The sequence below is a fragment of the Archocentrus centrarchus genome, chromosome 21 (assembly GCF_007364275.1).
Source record: "Archocentrus centrarchus isolate MPI-CPG fArcCen1 chromosome 21, fArcCen1, whole genome shotgun sequence".
NCBI classification, from domain to species: domain Eukaryota; kingdom Metazoa; phylum Chordata; class Actinopteri; order Cichliformes; family Cichlidae; genus Archocentrus; species Archocentrus centrarchus.
Window position 1 is genome coordinate 26,641,996 of NC_044366.1, and position 18,615 is coordinate 26,660,610.

Consider the following 18,615-nt stretch of genomic DNA (forward strand, 5'->3'; position numbering starts at 1 on the left):
TGTGTGTGTGTGTGTGTGTGTGTGTGTGTGTTAATCCAAACATATCTGGCTGACAGACTGGTCTATCGATTACATCAGCCACACTAAAGCAGCATCACGCTGTCGGATTCAGATACTCAAATGTTCCACCATCAGCTCAGACTGAAACTACACAAATTTCACCTTCACTCTCCCTTCGTCTCCGACCCTGTCAGTTACATCAGTGGCAGCCTGCAATTTTCCCCACAGCCTACAACAGGGCAGATAACTCAAGATTCCCCAGGAAAGTTACAAAGAGTCCATTTTTAAACTACATAAGAGAGTTTAACAGAACTCAAACGTTTCATTCTAGCATTAAAGTGACATTTAAATAAAATAATTAACTTTAAAGGGTAAAACAGCTTCATCTGCTTCTCATCCGACAAACGTTGGATAAAAATCTCGACGCTGATCTCCCTCTTTCGCTGCCTTATGTGAAAAACTGGTATCACCAAAAAGTCGACCTTAAAGCAAAAGCTCCACGGAGGCGACATTTTCACTTTCACCAGCTGCGTTTTTAGAGCTTTATCCATATAAATGTTGTCGGATTTTCTTGAATGTACAATCAGGATGTGTCCAGATGTTTCTCAGATTTAAGTTAAAAATCATCAGGCTTGGATTTCACTGAGCAATAGCGTCATGCCTCTAAATGTTTAATAAAGCCGAAAGTGTGGTTAAGGGACATTTAAGGTGTCGCTCGCTTATAGTATGTGCGTATGACTACAGTGCTTTTACGCATTTTTGTGTACTGTTTAGCCATTAGTGCCATTACTGCGTAAAGCTCCTTGTTTCTCCCCCCCTCCTCGCCCGTCTCGCCGTGTGTGCGTGTTTTCTCCTGTCAGCGAACCTCGCCGTGCTCCATGTGAGCAAAAGGAGAGAGAGAGAAAAAAAAAGACGCAACTACACGGGGCTCTCGCTGCCGCTCCTGAGCGCTCCGCTGGTGCAAAACACTACAGGCACACACGGAAAACACCAACCAGCGCACACATCCCAGCTTCTAACCCCGTCAGTTTCCCGGAAAAGAAGAGAAAACGCATCGTCTCTGACCTGCTGCCAGTTCTCCTCCAGGGAAGGCATCGCAGAGAAATAACCAGTGTCATGGACGAGTTGGAGTTCCTGGAAAATACTGTAATTCGCCAACACATCCATGCTCGATGCAAAAAAAATAAATAAATAAAAATAAAAAAATAAGAAGTCAGCAAAGAAGTCCAGAATCCAAACGATAGAAACACACTTCGTCTTTCTTCTCCTCACACTTGACAGATTAAAGAAACTAATGATAGAAAAAGAAAAAAAACCCCAGTTGGTGCAGATGAGCGCACCTGAGCACTTTAAAAAAAAAAAGAAAAAGAAGAGTTGATAATTTTATCTCTGTCAGCGCTATCCTGTCTTCTCCCCTCTCGCTCTGTCACGCCTCTCTCCTCAATCCGGGCTTGGGGGTGCCAGATCTATTTCCGCATTGCCAGATTGCCAATCGGTCTCCGTAAAAGCTGCCAGGTTGCCAGGTTTGCTCCTCCAGCAGCAGACTGGACCCCGCTGCAATCCAGGCGACCGGTGCGAGAGGGGAGGGAAGCAGAGGAGGAGCCAACTGTCAATCAATTTCATGCGTGACCTTATAAGGTAAATAGGGTTGATGATGTCACTGGCGTCCAATTAAGGAGGCGCTGAAACAGAGCGAGTGGGCGGAGCTTTAAGGGGCGCAGAAACGCTATTGGGTGTAGCCGGCTGTCAGTCCCGCCATAGATGGAAGTGAGGGGTAAGTTATTTTTAGAGGCCTATATAAAAGCAGCGACATTCCTCTCTCAGTCATTACAGGCTGCACAAGCAGAGAGGAGACAAACCACGAGTGCCGCTGCTGCGAGGAAACAGTGACAAAATCATGTAAGGCGCCCCGTGAATCTGCACAAAGACACTGCTGAACATCTAAAGTAGCATGAGTAATGAGGCGAGGAGATAGCACGTTTTTGTTTTGTTTTGTTTCGGTTTGTTTTGTTGGGAGGGGTGGATTTGGTGGTGTGACAGCTTCACCGCAGGGACTCTTCCATGTGGTTTTCATGTGGCGACGTCTGCACAGAGAGCACTGATGCACAGGGAAGAGCTCAGCACCATCCGCCCACCTGTTCAGTTTACAGGAGTTTTTTTTTTTTTTTTTTTTTTTGGTTGCCACACAGTAAATAAAACCTTCAGAGTTTAACTCCCAATTCTTCAGAACCAGTTTTCCTAGATTCAAATGTCTGGAAATGAAAACTTCAGCTTTCCTTCTTAAGATGTTTCCTTTAGTGTTTCAGGAGAATTTGCAAATCCCACTACATAATATAAAGATCTGTAACTGTATAAAACAAGAAACATTGTTTTAAGATGGATTATTACAATGGTGTCCCCATACTATAGAGCTGAAATGTCATTGTTTACTTCAGAATAGGATGTAAGTCATTTTTGGAGATGTTCTTCTCTCCCTTGTCAACAAGTGGTGCATGCAGGATGAGACTTAACGCTCCTCTATATTTGCAATCTTTCTTACCCAGCTGCAGCCATTACTTGCTTTAAATATGTACTGCATGATTATTTCAGTAATTCATTATGCAGTATTCTGATTGGTTTGAGGCTAACCTGAGGCCACACCTTCAGCAACTTGGCTGTGAATAGTGCAAATTATATGTAAATAGCTTCTGAAACAATATGCCGGAGCACACAGTGTCCTGTGGAAAGACAGGAACAATAGGCTTACGATAGATGATAGAAATCAAACCAAAGCTGATGAATAAAATATCCAAGACTTGTTTAAAATATACTTCATATTTATAAAAATGAGTCATGAAGCCACATCTTCGAGGCTCTGAAAGCATCATTTTGTAAATGTAATGGCTTCAAGTGAATAAAACGTAATCATATTTTATTTCTGTATCTGATGTTTGTCGTGATCTCTTTGATATGACTACTAAGTTTTTTGTTTTGTTTTTTATTGAAAGTAAACTGTTTTCAGGCTTCAGGATCCGACAGACAGGATCCGCTTGACTTGTTATAGGCTTTTAAAGGATCAGATGGCAGAAATAATTTCCACGCTCTCAAAGTGTTTGATGTGGAGCACTGTTTTATAAAACCACTATGGGCAGTTTATTTTTTTCCTTTCACAAGATGACTGGGTCTTTTGTCACATGCTTTTCTCTATTTAATTTCTTTCTTTGTTTTTCCATCACTTACCTCCCTTCAGCTCCCATGCGCCTCCCCCATTTTCCTTCTTGCCTTCCTTCGTCCCTTTTTTTCTTCCCCATTCCTTCCAGTCCTTTTAAAATTTCTTTCCCGCTTTGTCTCATTTCTCTTTCCTTCATTCTTGAGATCGGAATTTTCTAAAGTTTTGGGTCTAACCACCACTAACATCTGTCCTCTGACACGCTCAGTACAACATGGGAATCTGACTGGTTTGCTGTCTTGACCTCTGTGTGCCCGTTTACAGATGCAACTCATACTACAAATGTGAACCAATAAAGCTTCCTGTGCCCTGCCATCAGATTCCGCATGAGGATATAACTGTTTATGGAGATTAACATTAGTGTGTGACTGACACAAACTGCATTATCCATCTAGCTGCTCTGACAAATGACAGTAACTGCAGCTAAATGGAACTGATCAATAATCAATTGTAATAAATAATGGTGAGGTCACATGATGTCCCAGACAAAATTAGTCCAGCAAAAATGCTTCACTTTGGTTAATGGAGATCTGAAACTGATGGACAATGTGCCAAAAAAAAAAACATCATGCAAAAATCACTTGAACATGTTAATCTAAGTCCTGGTCAGACAGAACTGCAAAATCACAATAAAACAGGTTATTTTAGGCTTAAATTGATTTCATGCTCATCTCACGGCTAAACGAATGAAGGACCAGATCAAATGTTCTTGAAATAAGCTTAAATGCTTCCACCTGTTCTCTTTCTTATGTAACAGCCACACAGTGCGGATTTGCATAGTATTGAGTTAACGCTTGCTTTGTGCACTTGTGCGTCTTCTCGCTTGCTCTCTGCTTCTTCTCTGCGTGCCTCATCTCCGGAGACCTGCTGCTGCTCTCAGAAGACTGTGAGGACCAGATGGCTTCTAGATCAGCTGTTTCAGGACACTTTCCACATTGATTTTTTTTTTTTTCTGCCTGCCGCTGAAGGAAGAGAGGAACAAGGAGCAAGAGTGAGAGAGCAGGGAGCTGGGGGGGTGGAGGAGCATGGATCAATATATTACTGACTGTCTATAAGAAGATTTACATTCAATGAGACTCAGCATTAAACAACAGAATAAAAGAATCATTATCATGTTTTAGTCTAATAACACCAGGCCAATGCTACTTCCACCACATCTGCTACCTGAACTATTACATTACAATTAATGCTGCTCTTTGTTTTCTTCCTCTGTTGTTGCAAATGCAGATGGAGAACAACAGAAAATAAAAGAAATGAATGATGAAGATAACAACAAAAATGGGAAGAAAAGAGAAGAAAACCTAGAAAGCATTAAATTGGCAAAATAAATCTAAGTGGAAACATTTCATGTTTCTGGCTGAAACTACCGAGCTCCATAAGAGGAGAAAATAAAAGAGAGAGAGTGGGCTGCAGTTTTGCCTACCACACAACCTTTTTAAATCTGGGCATCGCTTCCTAGCTCCACACACACTCAGTGCTGTAATCTTATTATTGTGTTGTGTTATTTTGGCAAAAAGCACTGTAGAGTGAGGGGAAGGAGAAATGGGCAGGGAAGGTGAAAAATAATTGTGTCACTGCATTGGAACTTCATGTCAGGAGAGCAGACCAGCAGTCCAAAGTTTCTCGCTCTCAAATGCAGCACACAGGAGGAGACAGTTCCTGTCAGTCCGGTTCTCACTACTGGAAATATTGCATTTGGTTTAGGCTAGAGTGCTATCTGGGTAGAGCGTGCAGGAGGCAGGACACACGCTGACCACTTGGTGGTTTGGAAATTCAGTAGACTGGGACCTGCACTGTTGTCACAATGGTGCATATCAACACAATGGGATGGTGAAGGCTGTTTACTGACCAATATGCTACTGCCTGGGACTTTTGTGCTCTCACTTGCACTGCTGTCAGGTAATCTCTGAAACATCAGGGCTGCAGTGCATTTGTGAAAACAGATGTGGAAATAATCAGGATGTCAGTGTGGAAGGTGAATATTTTATCCAGGTTTTTGATTGGTGTCTGCTGCGTGCTCTGCATTGGGGCAAAAATAAGATTTTAATTTTCTTCACTGACATTTAATTACTTATCCAAGAGCCTACTGCTGGATGGTGCAAAGCCCCATGCTTTGAGAAGGTTTATTTACATATCTAACACTGTATTTTAATTGCTTCTATATTAAGAAAAGAGACAGCTGAACAAAGGAGTTGTTAGGCAAAAGCTAACTAAAGAGATCTGAAGGCGCTTTGAGTGGTTTGTAGCCAGGATAGTGGCAAGTTCAAAGTATAGATTACTCTCCACTTTGAAATCTATAAGCTGCTGATAAAGACCTTGAGATAATTAAAATCTACACTCATAACTTTTTTTTAATAACATGCACTTTTTTCAGTCTTGACAGTACTAAAGAGTAAATAATAGCAACACAGCATTTAAGGGGAAGAACAAGAAACTCAGTACAGTTGTGATCAAAAGTTTACATCCACTCATCACGGCCATGAGTATCATGGTAATTCGGGGTTTTTAATGATTTTGGAGCAGGGGCTTCTTTCTTGGTCGGCACTCTCTCAGTCCATGAGGATCTAAAATTCACTTCACTGTGGACAGTGATAATATTCCAGCAGTTTCCAGTTCATGGCAGGCTTGAGCCTCAGTGGTTCCTGAATATCCTAACCAATTTCCTCCCATCTGAAGGTGACAGTTTGGGTCTTCTTTCAGATTTTGTTAAGGTGGTGACATATCAAAATAACCTGTACTTACAAACAATTGTTTGAACTGATGATGTTGGAATCGACAGTTGTTTAGAAATGTCTCCAAGAGCAAATAAATGAGCTCAACAATTAGCTTCTTTCAATTGATCTTATTGTATGATTTTATCCTGCCAAGTTTGAGAAGTGGCCCATAGAAATCTATTCAACAACGTGAGCATGCTTGAAAAAAAAATGAAGAATTAAAAAATAGAGCAACTGATTTTTGTATGACACTGGGGTGGGCCTGGGGTCTCAGTGCTCTTCTCTCTCCTGAGATATTCATCACAAACACACAGTCCTCCTCCCTGCAGAGTTGACTGCATCTCAGAAAACTCCCCAATTCAAGGTGGACTACACACCAAATAGTGCACAGACACCCTGTCTGTCTGTCTCTGACAGAAGGAGGCGACACAGACACCGTGTTCTGCTGTGAGAGTCACAGCTGGAGCACTGAACCAAACATCACAATGCAGCAGAACATTTCTGTGTGCCAGAGAGAACCCGGGGTGAAACCACAAGCTGTGAACCATGAGCAACAAGGTGGTCTGAAGGCTTCAAAACACGTCATGAGCGCCCTCGCCCACTGAACAGCAAAAGAAACCAGAAATTAGTCCTTAAATCTTAAATATTAACCATTGTATGTTTCCCATCTATCCACTCATGAATTTTTTAAGCACTTAAAAAAATTCTGTATTTTTCATGTATTAATCTGGGGACTTGATGTTTTGTTTCTTTATTTGAAGTGTTTTTGTGCACTTTGCTGTATTTTGTTTATCAATAGACCAACTTTTCTATTTCATCTAATTGTAAAAAAAAAAAAAAAACCTAACAAAACAAAATTAATGAAAAATTTAATTTCCAGTGATTATGCAAAAGGAAAGCTGCACAATACAGTGTCAGTGGGAAAGCAGTCCAGTAAAAGCAGAAATGACAACATGTTAATGGCTGCAGTTTCAGGGATATAACATCAGGGTGAATGAGATTGTCACACATACACATTTCCATGTCAGTCAGTGAGGGACAGATACTGTCATAGCTCACGGACCTCTACGGTTGAGTGTCATTATGGTCATATTTCATATGTAATGCCTCTGACACCCAGAGCCTCTGATACTATGTGGACACGTGCAGTCTTTCTACCACAACACATTTCCCAGCCTCCACTTGCTAAACATGAAGCTGTGATATTTCCTGTCTGCTCCCCTCCTCTGCTCATCTGTTATTTTTTTTTTAATAATGGAGAAGAAGAAGTAATATATCCTCGAGCTGAGGGAGCGATACAGGGTTAAGCATATTCTGCAGCTAATTGTGCTTTCTGGTTTTTAATAAAGAAAAACCACACGCCTGCAGGCTTGTTTGTGTGTGTGTGTGTGTGTGTGTGTGTGTGTGTGTGTGTGTGTGTGTGTGTGTGTGTGTGTGTGTGTGTGTGTGTGTGTGTGTGTATGTGTGTGTGTGTGTGTGTGTTCAAGCATCACTGATGTGGAAACAGTTAAAAAGTGAAATATTGTTTGTCTATGTGTGTGTGAGAGTATTATGCGCAGCAGGAGCAGTGACTATCATTTTCTAGCAATTGGGGAACAGCTGTCTGTTGCCTATTTTCAGCTTAGTTACTATTAAATAGGGCTGTTAAGGTTTTCAGCCAGAACTGGCAGAGAAAAAATATTTTATTCACACAGTAACAAAGTAACTTGGAAACACGAGCGGACTCTAAAACTTGCTGCCGGTGATGTGGTTCCTGTAACGATCAGGCAGAGAGTGGGCGGACGTGCTGGTCCTCACATGCTGCAGGTAGATGATTAGATGATGATGAGCAGTTGTGCCAACCAGGAGAATCCAGCGAGAACTGGTGAGTAGCCATACTTCCAAAAGGACCTCACAAATATGGATAAATACGCAGACAGAACAGACAGGAAAAAATATAGCAAGGTGGCCCTGAGAGCATGAGAGGACCATGCATTCATTATCAATTAGAGGGTTTTCAACCAGTCAGTAAGTGATTTAGTCAATAAAGCCCACCCAAACACTTTGAAAACATCTTTCAGTCCCAAATGAATGACACATTTATTGCAGTGATAAAAAAAAATCTAATCCTCACATATAAAGGTGCAGCACAATTAGCAATGATCAACCCAGTGATTCGTTCAATGAACAATTATATTAGTTAGTTAAAATAATATAACCATTCCAGCATAGCAAATGATGACACACTGATTAAAGTTAAATGAGTTTCTTGTCTCTGCAGAGTGTTTACTCTCACACCTGGTTGGCTATCTTGGTAAGAGATTTTGGATTTATCACTGCTGATATTAGTGACTTAATATTTTGCAAAAAAAAAAACAAAAAGAAAAACTCAAAAGCAAAACAACGAGATTAATGCTGGTGATGCAGCCTGAATCAGTCAGGCTGGAGCACACACGGAACCAAAGTTTAGTCTTAGGTCTGTAGTCTGGTTATTTATTCGTGTATTTAAATAAAGCAATGTCTGCTTTTGATTCATCACTTATTACTGATTCAGCGACACCTCAGTTTAAACCACAAGTTGGAAACTGTGGGCTCTTTATTTGGAGTTCTTCTCTTCTTTTCACCATCGTTTAAAAGATGCAGTTGTTTTCTCAAACTCGCAACATGTGAACGATCACATTTTGATCTAATCAAGCCAAAAAAAAAAGTGTGTTTGGCTTCTGTTTTATGCCTATAGAAAGCTCAAATGTTTGTGATTTTATATCACTCAGTATATCAGAACATTCAGCTAATATGTACCAGCACTGTGTTGGGGGAGCTGTCTGTCTTTTAATGAGGAGGGAAAGGAGCCAAGTTAAAAAATTGTATTTTGAGAAATTACAACATAATATAATCCAAAACAGCACTTAGGAGGATTAAAAAAGCCTCGCAAATCTCACAAAATTTAACACTACAGTGAATATGTAAGTTCCCTTCATCCCCTATTATTATTCACCAGTTGCTGCTTTAGGGCACAAAGATTTAAGACTTCATTCACAGAAATGAAAATTTGTGAGTGTTAAAGCTCATCTTTGTGTGGATTGTAGCTGCCGTTTCATCTAAAGGGAATCTTGGGAAACAATAAGGAAGAAACACAAGTGTGGGAAAGGAAAAGCCGTGAAACTGAATGGTGGGCGGATGTTGGACGGCTAAGGAGCCCAGAGAGACATTATGTTCTTTATGAAGCCATAAAACAAAAGGCTGCTGCCTTTCCCTTCATCCTGTCACCACAATGACCTTCATTTGATGACCAGCCCTCTTCCCAGACTCTTTAAAACCCTGGGTAATGGATGTTTATACATACTGGACATATACCACCACATATAACCATATCATCATCCTTACAACAGCACATTGCACCGGGCAATAATCTGCCTCAGGGTCCAGAGATTATGACTGACAGATCTGAATAAATCTTCTCATTTGGATGTGCTGTGACAGAAATTAATTACCAGGCAATTGTGTCTAACATATTAATTTAGAGAAGATTATACAATACATTAGCATGGCACTTATTAAACATGGTTATGTACGCCTGGGTTTGTGTATTGAAATCACACAGGCGGAAAATTCAGTCCAATTTGCCATGCTTGGCTCCCGTTAACACACTGCTGTGTCTGAACCCCCCCCCCCCCCCCTTCTGTCACTACCCCCTTTTTACTGTCTAGCTTCCCACATCTGAGAGATAAAAGTGTAGTGAAACCCTGAGGTCCTAACTAGTGTCAGATGGGCAGAAATAAATTTTGGCCAGGCCTGTGAAAAGAATAGACAGAACTATGGATTGTTTCTCACCTCAAAGAGAGGCCTGAAGCTGAACCTACAGTAAGTATTAAAGAAGGCAGACATCATCCAAACTCTCATCTCCATTGTAAAATTAGTGCGTGTACATGGAAGCAACTGCAGAAAAGTTCCTGTTTTCATTTTAAATAATTGCATGTCTGGATGATGAAAATTGCTACACGTTGATATCTGCATATTAAAAAGCAGAACCTGGTCATATTTTTGGAACTGTAAACTTTCTGGTTTCCATTTGTAGTCCACTATAAGTTCTGTTGGATGGTTGTATTTGATTAGGCTTTGACTACATAAGCAGCCTTTGTATAGGACAAATGAGAGAATGCATTGTTGTCTGATGATGAGTTTTTCATTACTTTTTTTTTTAAACAATGAAAGTCTTGGCTCAGATATTGACTTTTGACATTTTAATTTGACCTTAACCAAATAATTGGTGATTTGAATGTACGTGTTAGTCCTGGTGTCCACAGAAACATACAAATTACATTTCAAAACATAAACATTTTCACATTTGCATCTTAATATTTGCATTAGATGCACATATATGTACTGTATTTGGGACAATTACTCACTGCAGATGTGTGGTAAAGGAGTGGAAAACAGACACTGAGAGGAGATTTAGAGATCTGCATGACCAAAATATCCAAACAAATCCCAGCAGTGTCTCACTTTTCCATTTAGATTTTTATGGCACACTGCTACTACTACTACACATCATGAATTTCTTTAGCAACATTTAAAACAGAGCATCTTTCTGTTTTTTCCTGGTGGTTTGAAGAACTTTGTTCCACAGAATAAAACTGTGCTGTATGATGTCTGGAAAGCTCCTCTGCTGTTCTGCTATATAAACTGTGGCGCCTCTGTACTGCTGGTTTCCCTTCAACTTCAGAACAACTGACAAACAAATGAAGGTACAATTGGGCGCGCTGCTCACACTGAGAGATGGTTGCTGCATCGCTGAATAGATTAACTCTTTGGAGGCTGTTGCCATGGCGGTGTACTCTGCTGGGATACGTTGAGGCTGTGTAGTAGTATGTCTTTGTGTGCAGCCCTTGTAGAAGTAAATGGTTGCTGTCTGCATTTAGATATCCTCTGTATTTTGGTGGATTTTTGTGCGTCATCATGTGTGTGTGTGTGTGTGTGTGTGTGTGTGTGTGTGTGTGTGTGTGTGTGTGTGTGTGTGTGTGTGTGTAGCTGATATAGTGTGGTATGTTGCCCTAACAGTCTTGTCCTCCATTAGTGGCTCAGCACTGGCTTAAAACTGTGAGGGAGAAGAGAGGAGGGAAGATGGAGACACACACACACACACACACACACACACACACACACACACACACACACACACACACACACAAATGAATTGAATGGCAGTTTTTAAATGTAGTAGCAGCATAAGCATTCAAGATACACTACAAGGCCCAGTACTGGACCACCTACACTTTCCACCTCCAGGAGCTGCTCGGCCATGGAAAGCCGTGCTGTGAAGCTCCTGGGGCTCAGTGTTTGTGCTGATGTTAATGCCAGAGGAGGTTCAGAGCTCTGCAGTTACTGAGTCAGCAGAGCATTGGAGACTTTTATGCACTATGTGCCTCAGCACCCTGTGACCCCCGCTCTGTAACGTTATGTGGTCTACCACGTTGTGGCTGAGTTGCTGTGGTTCCTATATGTTACACCTTAGCAATAATACCACTTACAGTTAATCGTGGAATATCTTGGAGGCGAAAAACTTCATGAACTGACTTGTTGCAACAATGGCACCTCATTACAGCAGTATGCTTGAATTCACTGAGCTCTTTAGAATGACCCATTCTTTCATAAATGTTTGTAAAGGCAGACTGCATGGCCAGGTGCTTGATTTTAAACATCTGTGGCAATTTGACTGAAAACACTGTGGCCCCATCCTTTCATTCATAGCCCCTTCAGTCACCACATCCACAACTGTGTACATCCCTTTCTGTAGTTATATATTGCACTGTAATATAGATTTTCTGACATCTCCTAAAAAGATTATGCAGGCAGGATGAATTTTTTTCCACTACAATTTCTGTATCGTGGCTGAAGGGGATGAAGTAAATCTTCATAGTCCAGTGAAGGTCATGTGCTTTATGCCTGGTTTAAAAGATGAAAGAAGGTGTAAAAATCATCCATCCATCCATTTTCTTCTACTTATCCAGGGTCATGGGGGGCTGGAGCCTATCACAGCTGTCATAGGGTGAGAGGCGGGTTACACCCTGGACAAGTCACCAGTCTGCTGCAGGGCTAACACACACAGACAGACAACTATTCATGCTGACATTCACACCTACGGCCAATTTAGAATCACCAATTGACCCCATGTGTAATAGTCATTATGAGCTAATTAGCAAGATATCTGGTGGATAGTCCAGTTTACAACAATTTTCCTAAATATTTTCAATATATATTAATTTATTAATTAGAGCCTCATTAAGAGCATGAATGTCAGTGGAAACACTGACTGCACTCATATGAAATAACTTTGTTTTGTCTTTTGGGGTTTAAAACAAGTTTCAAATTGAAGTAGAGAAAGGATTATTATTATGGCATAAAAGCGTGAATGCTGGCATTGCACAGTTGCAAAATAAATATTTTTTATGTGGAGAGTAAAAACCAATGAACCTAATTTTGATCTTTGATGGACACTTTTGTTAACCTGTGGGACTTGAAAAGTTGCTGCATCCCATGATAATTGCTGGAGACCCACAAAAAAACAGGTCAGTTAAATTGCAAAAGCTTTCTGTGATTTCTGTATTTCTTCTGATGGGTTTAACAACAAAGGCTAATCCAAAATGCAGGACTTCCTTCAACAAACACTGTTAAATATACACCTCTAAGTGTACTGCACTTTTTAGACTAACTGAAAATTATATATGAATCAAACTGTGAGTTTGTTAAGCCACATAGATAGAGAGAAGCAATTTTTCAAATACTCAACACAGTGAAATTCTCACACACACACACACACACACACACACACACACACACACTAGTGTTGTAGTAGATCGGTCTTGGTCTCGAGACCGATCTCAATGCAAGTTTTAGGGCTGCAACGATTCTTGGAGTAACGCAACTTGATTATTAAAAATCCTCGACACAAATTTGTTGTTTTGATGTTTCGTTTCAACTCTGCAGCTCAGGTGTCTCCGTGTAAGCGGAGCATTTCCTCCACATTAGTTCTCCATCACTGTAACGGATTTCCGTCATTTGGAAAAAAACAAAAAAAACCCCAAAAAAGACCCTTTAACACGAGTGAATCGCTGAGATGTTTTTCCACGCCCCCACTTCTCTGTGCTGTAAGTGTGCATGTTTGAATGTGCGCACGTGTTGTGCAGAGGATGTCAGCTGTTATTTTTTTCTTTACGTCAGCTGTAGTCACCAGAACAGACCTATAACCACAGTGTACTTGGGAAAGGGGGGCTACCATTAGCACTAGCAATCGTTCGGAGTAATCAACTGAATACTTGATTACTAAAATAATTGAAAATTGCAGCCAGGGGCGTAGGAATGAGTTTCCTATTGGGGGGGGACACATATTGGAAATCTGACAGATCCATAAATACTCTGAGAAAAGCATTAAAAAAAATGCTATTTGATCTTTTACTTTATTTTTCAAATGTTTCTTGGAAAAATAGTGTTGTGTACACTTATATATTTCATGTATAATTTACATATGTATATGTTTTATAATCGTAGGATGTGGGAAAACTGGCTTGATCACAAATAAATGTTACCAGTGCATAGATAACTGTTACCAGTGCATAGTTACCAGTGCACAGATAAATGTTACCAGTTCACAGATAAATATTACCAGTGCACAGTGCACAGATAAATGATACCAGTGCACAGATAAATGTTACCAGTGCACAGAGAAATGTTACCAGTGCACAGAGAAATGTTACCAGTGCACAGATAAATATTACCAGTGCACAGATAAATGTTACCAGTGCACAGATAAATATTACCAGTGCACAGATAAATATTACCAGTGCGCAGATAAATGTTACCAGTGCACAGATAAATATTACCAGTGCACAGATAAATATTACCAGTGCACAGATAAATGTTACCAGTGCACAGATAAATATTACCAGTGCACAGATAAATGTTACCAGTGCACAGATAAATATTACCAGTGCACAGATAAATGTTACCAGTGCACAGATAAATGTTACCAGTGCACAGATAATTGTTACCAGTGCACAGATAAATGTTACCAGTACACAGATAAATGTTACCAGTGCATAGATAATTGTTACCAGTGCACAGAGAAATGTTACCAGTGCACAGAGAAATGTTACCAGTGCACAGATAAATATTACCAGTGCACAGATAAATATTACCAGTGCACAGATAATTGTTACCAGTACACAGATAAAAATGTTACCAGTGCACAGATAAATGTTACCAGTGCACAGATAAATGTTACCAGTGCACAGATAAATATTACCAGTGCACAGATAATTGTTACCAGTACACAGATAAATGTTACCAGTGCATAGATAATTGTTACCAGTGCACAGATAAATGTTACCAGTGCACAGAGAAATGTTACCAGTGCACAGATAAATGTTACCAGTGCACAGATAAATGATACCAGTGCACAGATAAATGTTACCAGTGCACAGATAAATGTTACCAGTGCACAGATAAATGATACCAGTGCACAGATAAATGTTACCAGTGCACAGATAAATGTTACCAGTGCACAGATAAATATTACCAGTGCACAGATAAATATTACCAGTGCTCAGATAAATATTACCAGTGCACAGATAAATGTTACCAGTGCGCAGATAAATGTTACCAGTGCACAGATAAATATTACCAGTGCACAGATAAATGTTACCAGTGCACAGATAAATATTACCAGTGCACAGATAAATGTTACCAGTGCACAGATAAATATTACCAGTGCACAGATAAATGTTACCAGTGCACAGATAAATGTTACCAGTGCACAGATAATTGTTACCAGTGCACAGATAAATATTACCAGTACACAGATAAATGTTACCAGTGCATAGATAATTGTTACCAGTGCACAGAGAAATGTTACCAGTGCACAGAGAAATGTTACCAGTGCACAGAGAAATGTTACCAGTGCACAGATAAATATTACCAGTGCACAGATAATTGTTACCAGTACACAGATAAAAATGTTACCAGTGCACAGATAAATGTTACCAGTGCACAGATAAATGTTACCAGTGCACAGATAAATATTACCAGTGCACAGATAAATGTTACCAGTGCACAGATAAATATTACCAGTGCACAGATAAATGTTACCAGTGCACAGATAAATATTACCAGTGCACAGATAATTGTTACCAGTACACAGATAAATGTTACCAGTGCATAGATAATTGTTACCAGTACACAGATAAATGTTACCAGTGCACAGATAAATGTTACCAGTGCACAGATAAATGTTACCAGTTCACAGATAAATATTACCAGTGCACAGAAATTGTTACCAGTGCACAGATAATTGTTACCAGTACACAGATAAATGTTACCAGTGCACAGATAATTGTTACCAGTACACAGATAATTGTTACCAGTGCACAGATAAATGTTACCAGTGCACAGATAATTGTTACCAGTACACAGATAAATGTTACCAGTGCACAGTGCACAGATAAATGATACCAGTGCACTTATAAATGTTACCAGTGCACAGAGAAATGTTCCCAATACACAGATAAATTGTCCCCTTAGAATTATAAGGTTCTGACATTTTTGACGAAACTCGGGTATTGTCATATACTTATTTGCTGACCACTTATCAACAATATGTAAGAGATTTTTGTCAAATATATATATTTTTTGGCATTTTATTCACAAAATAATAAGGTTCTATCTGCAAAATCAAGCTTTAACTTGGTACTATAAGGTTCTATCTGTGAACTAATAGGCACTTGAAATGTTCACAAGAGAGCCAATCAGGCTGCTTCTTTTTTGTAATGTTGGTGCCCAATGTCAAGCAAAGGAGCAGAGGAGATGCTAGAGAAAATGTTTCATTGTAAGCTGGGGCTGTTTACAAGACATCTAAAGCTTGAGGATTTCAAAAATGAGTTGACAACAGACAGAAGTACTAATGGCAGGAAAATTCTTAACTTTTGATTTCTTTTTTGAGAATAGTCAAAGGTCATAATATAAGTTACCTCATGTATAAAATATTATTGATTGAAGAATGACTTCAGATTTTAATATATTCTATGACTTAGCAGTGGTACCATGCTAATGAGCTCTGTCTATTTTTATTTCTGTCATCAAACTCCAGAAGAGCAAGTAAAAGAAAAAAACACCAGAAAAGGGACGGCAAAGAAATTGTTACATTTTTGCCGCTGTCTCCCACCTCCCAAACACTCAGAGGAAGGGAGGGGGGGCGCATGTTGTGCCTTCAAAATGAAAGCATACGAGTTAAAGATTTCAAAATCAATTATTTTTCTCCTCTGCTGTGTAATTTTTGGTTGGGACAAATGTGCCTGTCTCCAGTATTGGGGTAAGACACGTCCCCACCCCCCCAGTTCCTACGCCTATGGTTGCAGCCCTACTTGTATTCAGAAAGCCATAGTCAAACATTAGTTTTCAGCACCAGCAGAGCTATGAAAGGCCTTTCAAGAATAAAATACTACAGTTCCCAGCAAGATGATGTCACTTCCTATTGTTGCATTAAAAACGTGATCGTTTATGCTCACAACATGGTGGCTGATATTCAAATGTAGGAAATGCTTATAGCAGCTGAGGAATCTGGATTATGTTTTTGTTGTGTATATTTTTTTATGTGATTTCTGCAAACACAGTGGAAGGAAACAGCACTCTAGGACACATTAAATGCTTGATATATAAATGTAACTTTTCTGAATTATATGCAAAAATTATCATTCTATCGATCTAATAAGGCCTGATTTAGAGTTCTTTAGAGGTCCTTTGTGCATAACTGAAAATCCTCTCTGAACCAAACCTGACATGCACCTTGAGAAATGTAACTACATGTCCAAAAAAACTGATTACTGCGTTCCAGTTACATCTTAGGCCCCATCACTCAATTAACGAGTGGGAGCGGCATTTAGCGGTTAGCATTAGCTTGCTAATTAGCATTAGCGTTAGCGCTGGGGTGAGAAATATTTCTTGCTAGAACCCTGAAGTTACCATGGCCACCACCAATGGTAACAGCAGAGAAGTAAGTAAGTTGTTTCTCCACCATTAGTACATTGAGCTAGTGGCGGGCAGATTGATCCTGATATCGATAATATGGATGCCAGCGTTGGTATTGGTACTGATCAATATCAGTCTAATGAGATCGATACTTTAGCTTCAGTTTCTCTCCTGTATGCAGTGCTGCAGTTTCATCAAAGATGTGAGCTGACTGTCTAAGTGTCGCCCCTGTCACAGCACAGAGCAGGCACACTTTGCTCCTCCCCTCCCCACAGTGTTTTATTATACTGTCATGTGATGCATAACATATTTTATTTGGGGGAAAAAAGGATTTTACTATGAAACATTTAAATCAAATTTAAATTTAAATTTGTAGAAAATTAGTGAATGAAGGGGCATTTTTTATTAAATTTTTTTAAAAATATTTTCTGAACGATCTACCTGGAAAAAAAAGTTTGCATTTGTTCTTGAGTGATGATTTTGTACACTTAATTTATGAAAAAAAAAATTCCAGACATCAATGTATGGGGAAAATTGTTTTGTTAATGTTCTATTGTTTTAGAACAATAACTTTGCCCAAACCAGTTAAACTTTATGGAAATTCTTCATAATCATTAAAAAGTATTGGTATCAGTATCGGTGATAATGGCCCTGTGTTTACTTGGCATAGAATCGATACCAAATCTTGAAGTATCGCACACAGCTACATTGAGTAGCATACACGAGGAGTGACTGACAGTGCTAAGACCCTCCTCCTGGCTCTGATTGGTTGTTTTTGACTGGGAGTGGGTCAGGGAGGAGGTGGAGGAGCTCCATTTTTTTCGCAGATTATCGGTCTCATACTGTCGTGACATGGTGACAGTTTTAACAAATATGTAAAAACCAGATTTTTTATAAAAGTTACATCCTGCAGCTTTAATCTGTATAAGATTAAAGGCTTTAGTTCTTACTGTCATTGGGTGTTTGCCATTTTTTCAGTTTTACACATTTAGCTATGTGGTTTTGAAAAAGCACCCATTTTTACAAAGATTGTTGGTTTAAAAACAACACAACTTTATGCATTGTTTATGAAAGGCAGAGAAAAGTTAAGACTATTGTGATGAACTATGAATAATTGTTTTACATTCTGTGATAAATGATGGAAGTCACCGAGGAGTATTAAATAAAGATGGTTATATTTATTTGAGCTGTGAGTGTTTAATATCAGGATGATTTTATGGGAATGCGGATCTTTCAGATCAATTTGAGAAGTGATTTTGATCATGTTTCATATTTTATTGGGTTATATAGCGTCAAGCACTGGTCTTGGTCTTGTCTCGGTCTCGCCCTCCCTCGGTCTTGGTCTCGACTGGTCTTGGACCCTAAAAGTCTTGGTCTTGTCTCGGTCTCGATACACTGTGGTCTTGGTCTTGTCTCGGTCTCGGGTTAGGTGGTCTTGACTACAACACTAACACACACACACACACACACACACACACACACACACACACACAAAGCATGAAGTAATTGTGTATTGCGTCCCATCTTTTTTCTCCTGATTCTCTCTCTGCCCTTTAATGAATGGAAAAAATCCCTTTAAAATATCGCCGTCGTGTAGTGCAGACATACTCAGTATATTTGACAAAAGTAGTCTGTGCATCTATTTTACAGCACAAAGTGGCACAAGAGACACACAAACCCTTCCCTGTAGTGACATTA

The 18,615-nt window shown here is 39.6% G+C and overlaps 1 protein-coding gene across 1 annotated transcript in view; it reads right to left on the minus strand.

Annotated features, from left to right (window-relative positions):
* The window catches only part of klf7b (Kruppel like factor 7b), a 60,308-nt gene extending 58,844 nt beyond the window's left edge, over nt 1-1,464 (minus strand). Inside the window, exon 1 of the mRNA XM_030758421.1 lies at nt 1,066-1,464. Within this exon, the coding sequence (XP_030614281.1) occupies nt 1,066-1,167 (102 nt within the window). The 5' untranslated portion in view covers nt 1,168-1,464. The remainder of the gene's footprint in view (nt 1-1,065) is intronic.
* Between the last annotated feature and the right edge of the window lie 17,151 nt (nt 1,465-18,615).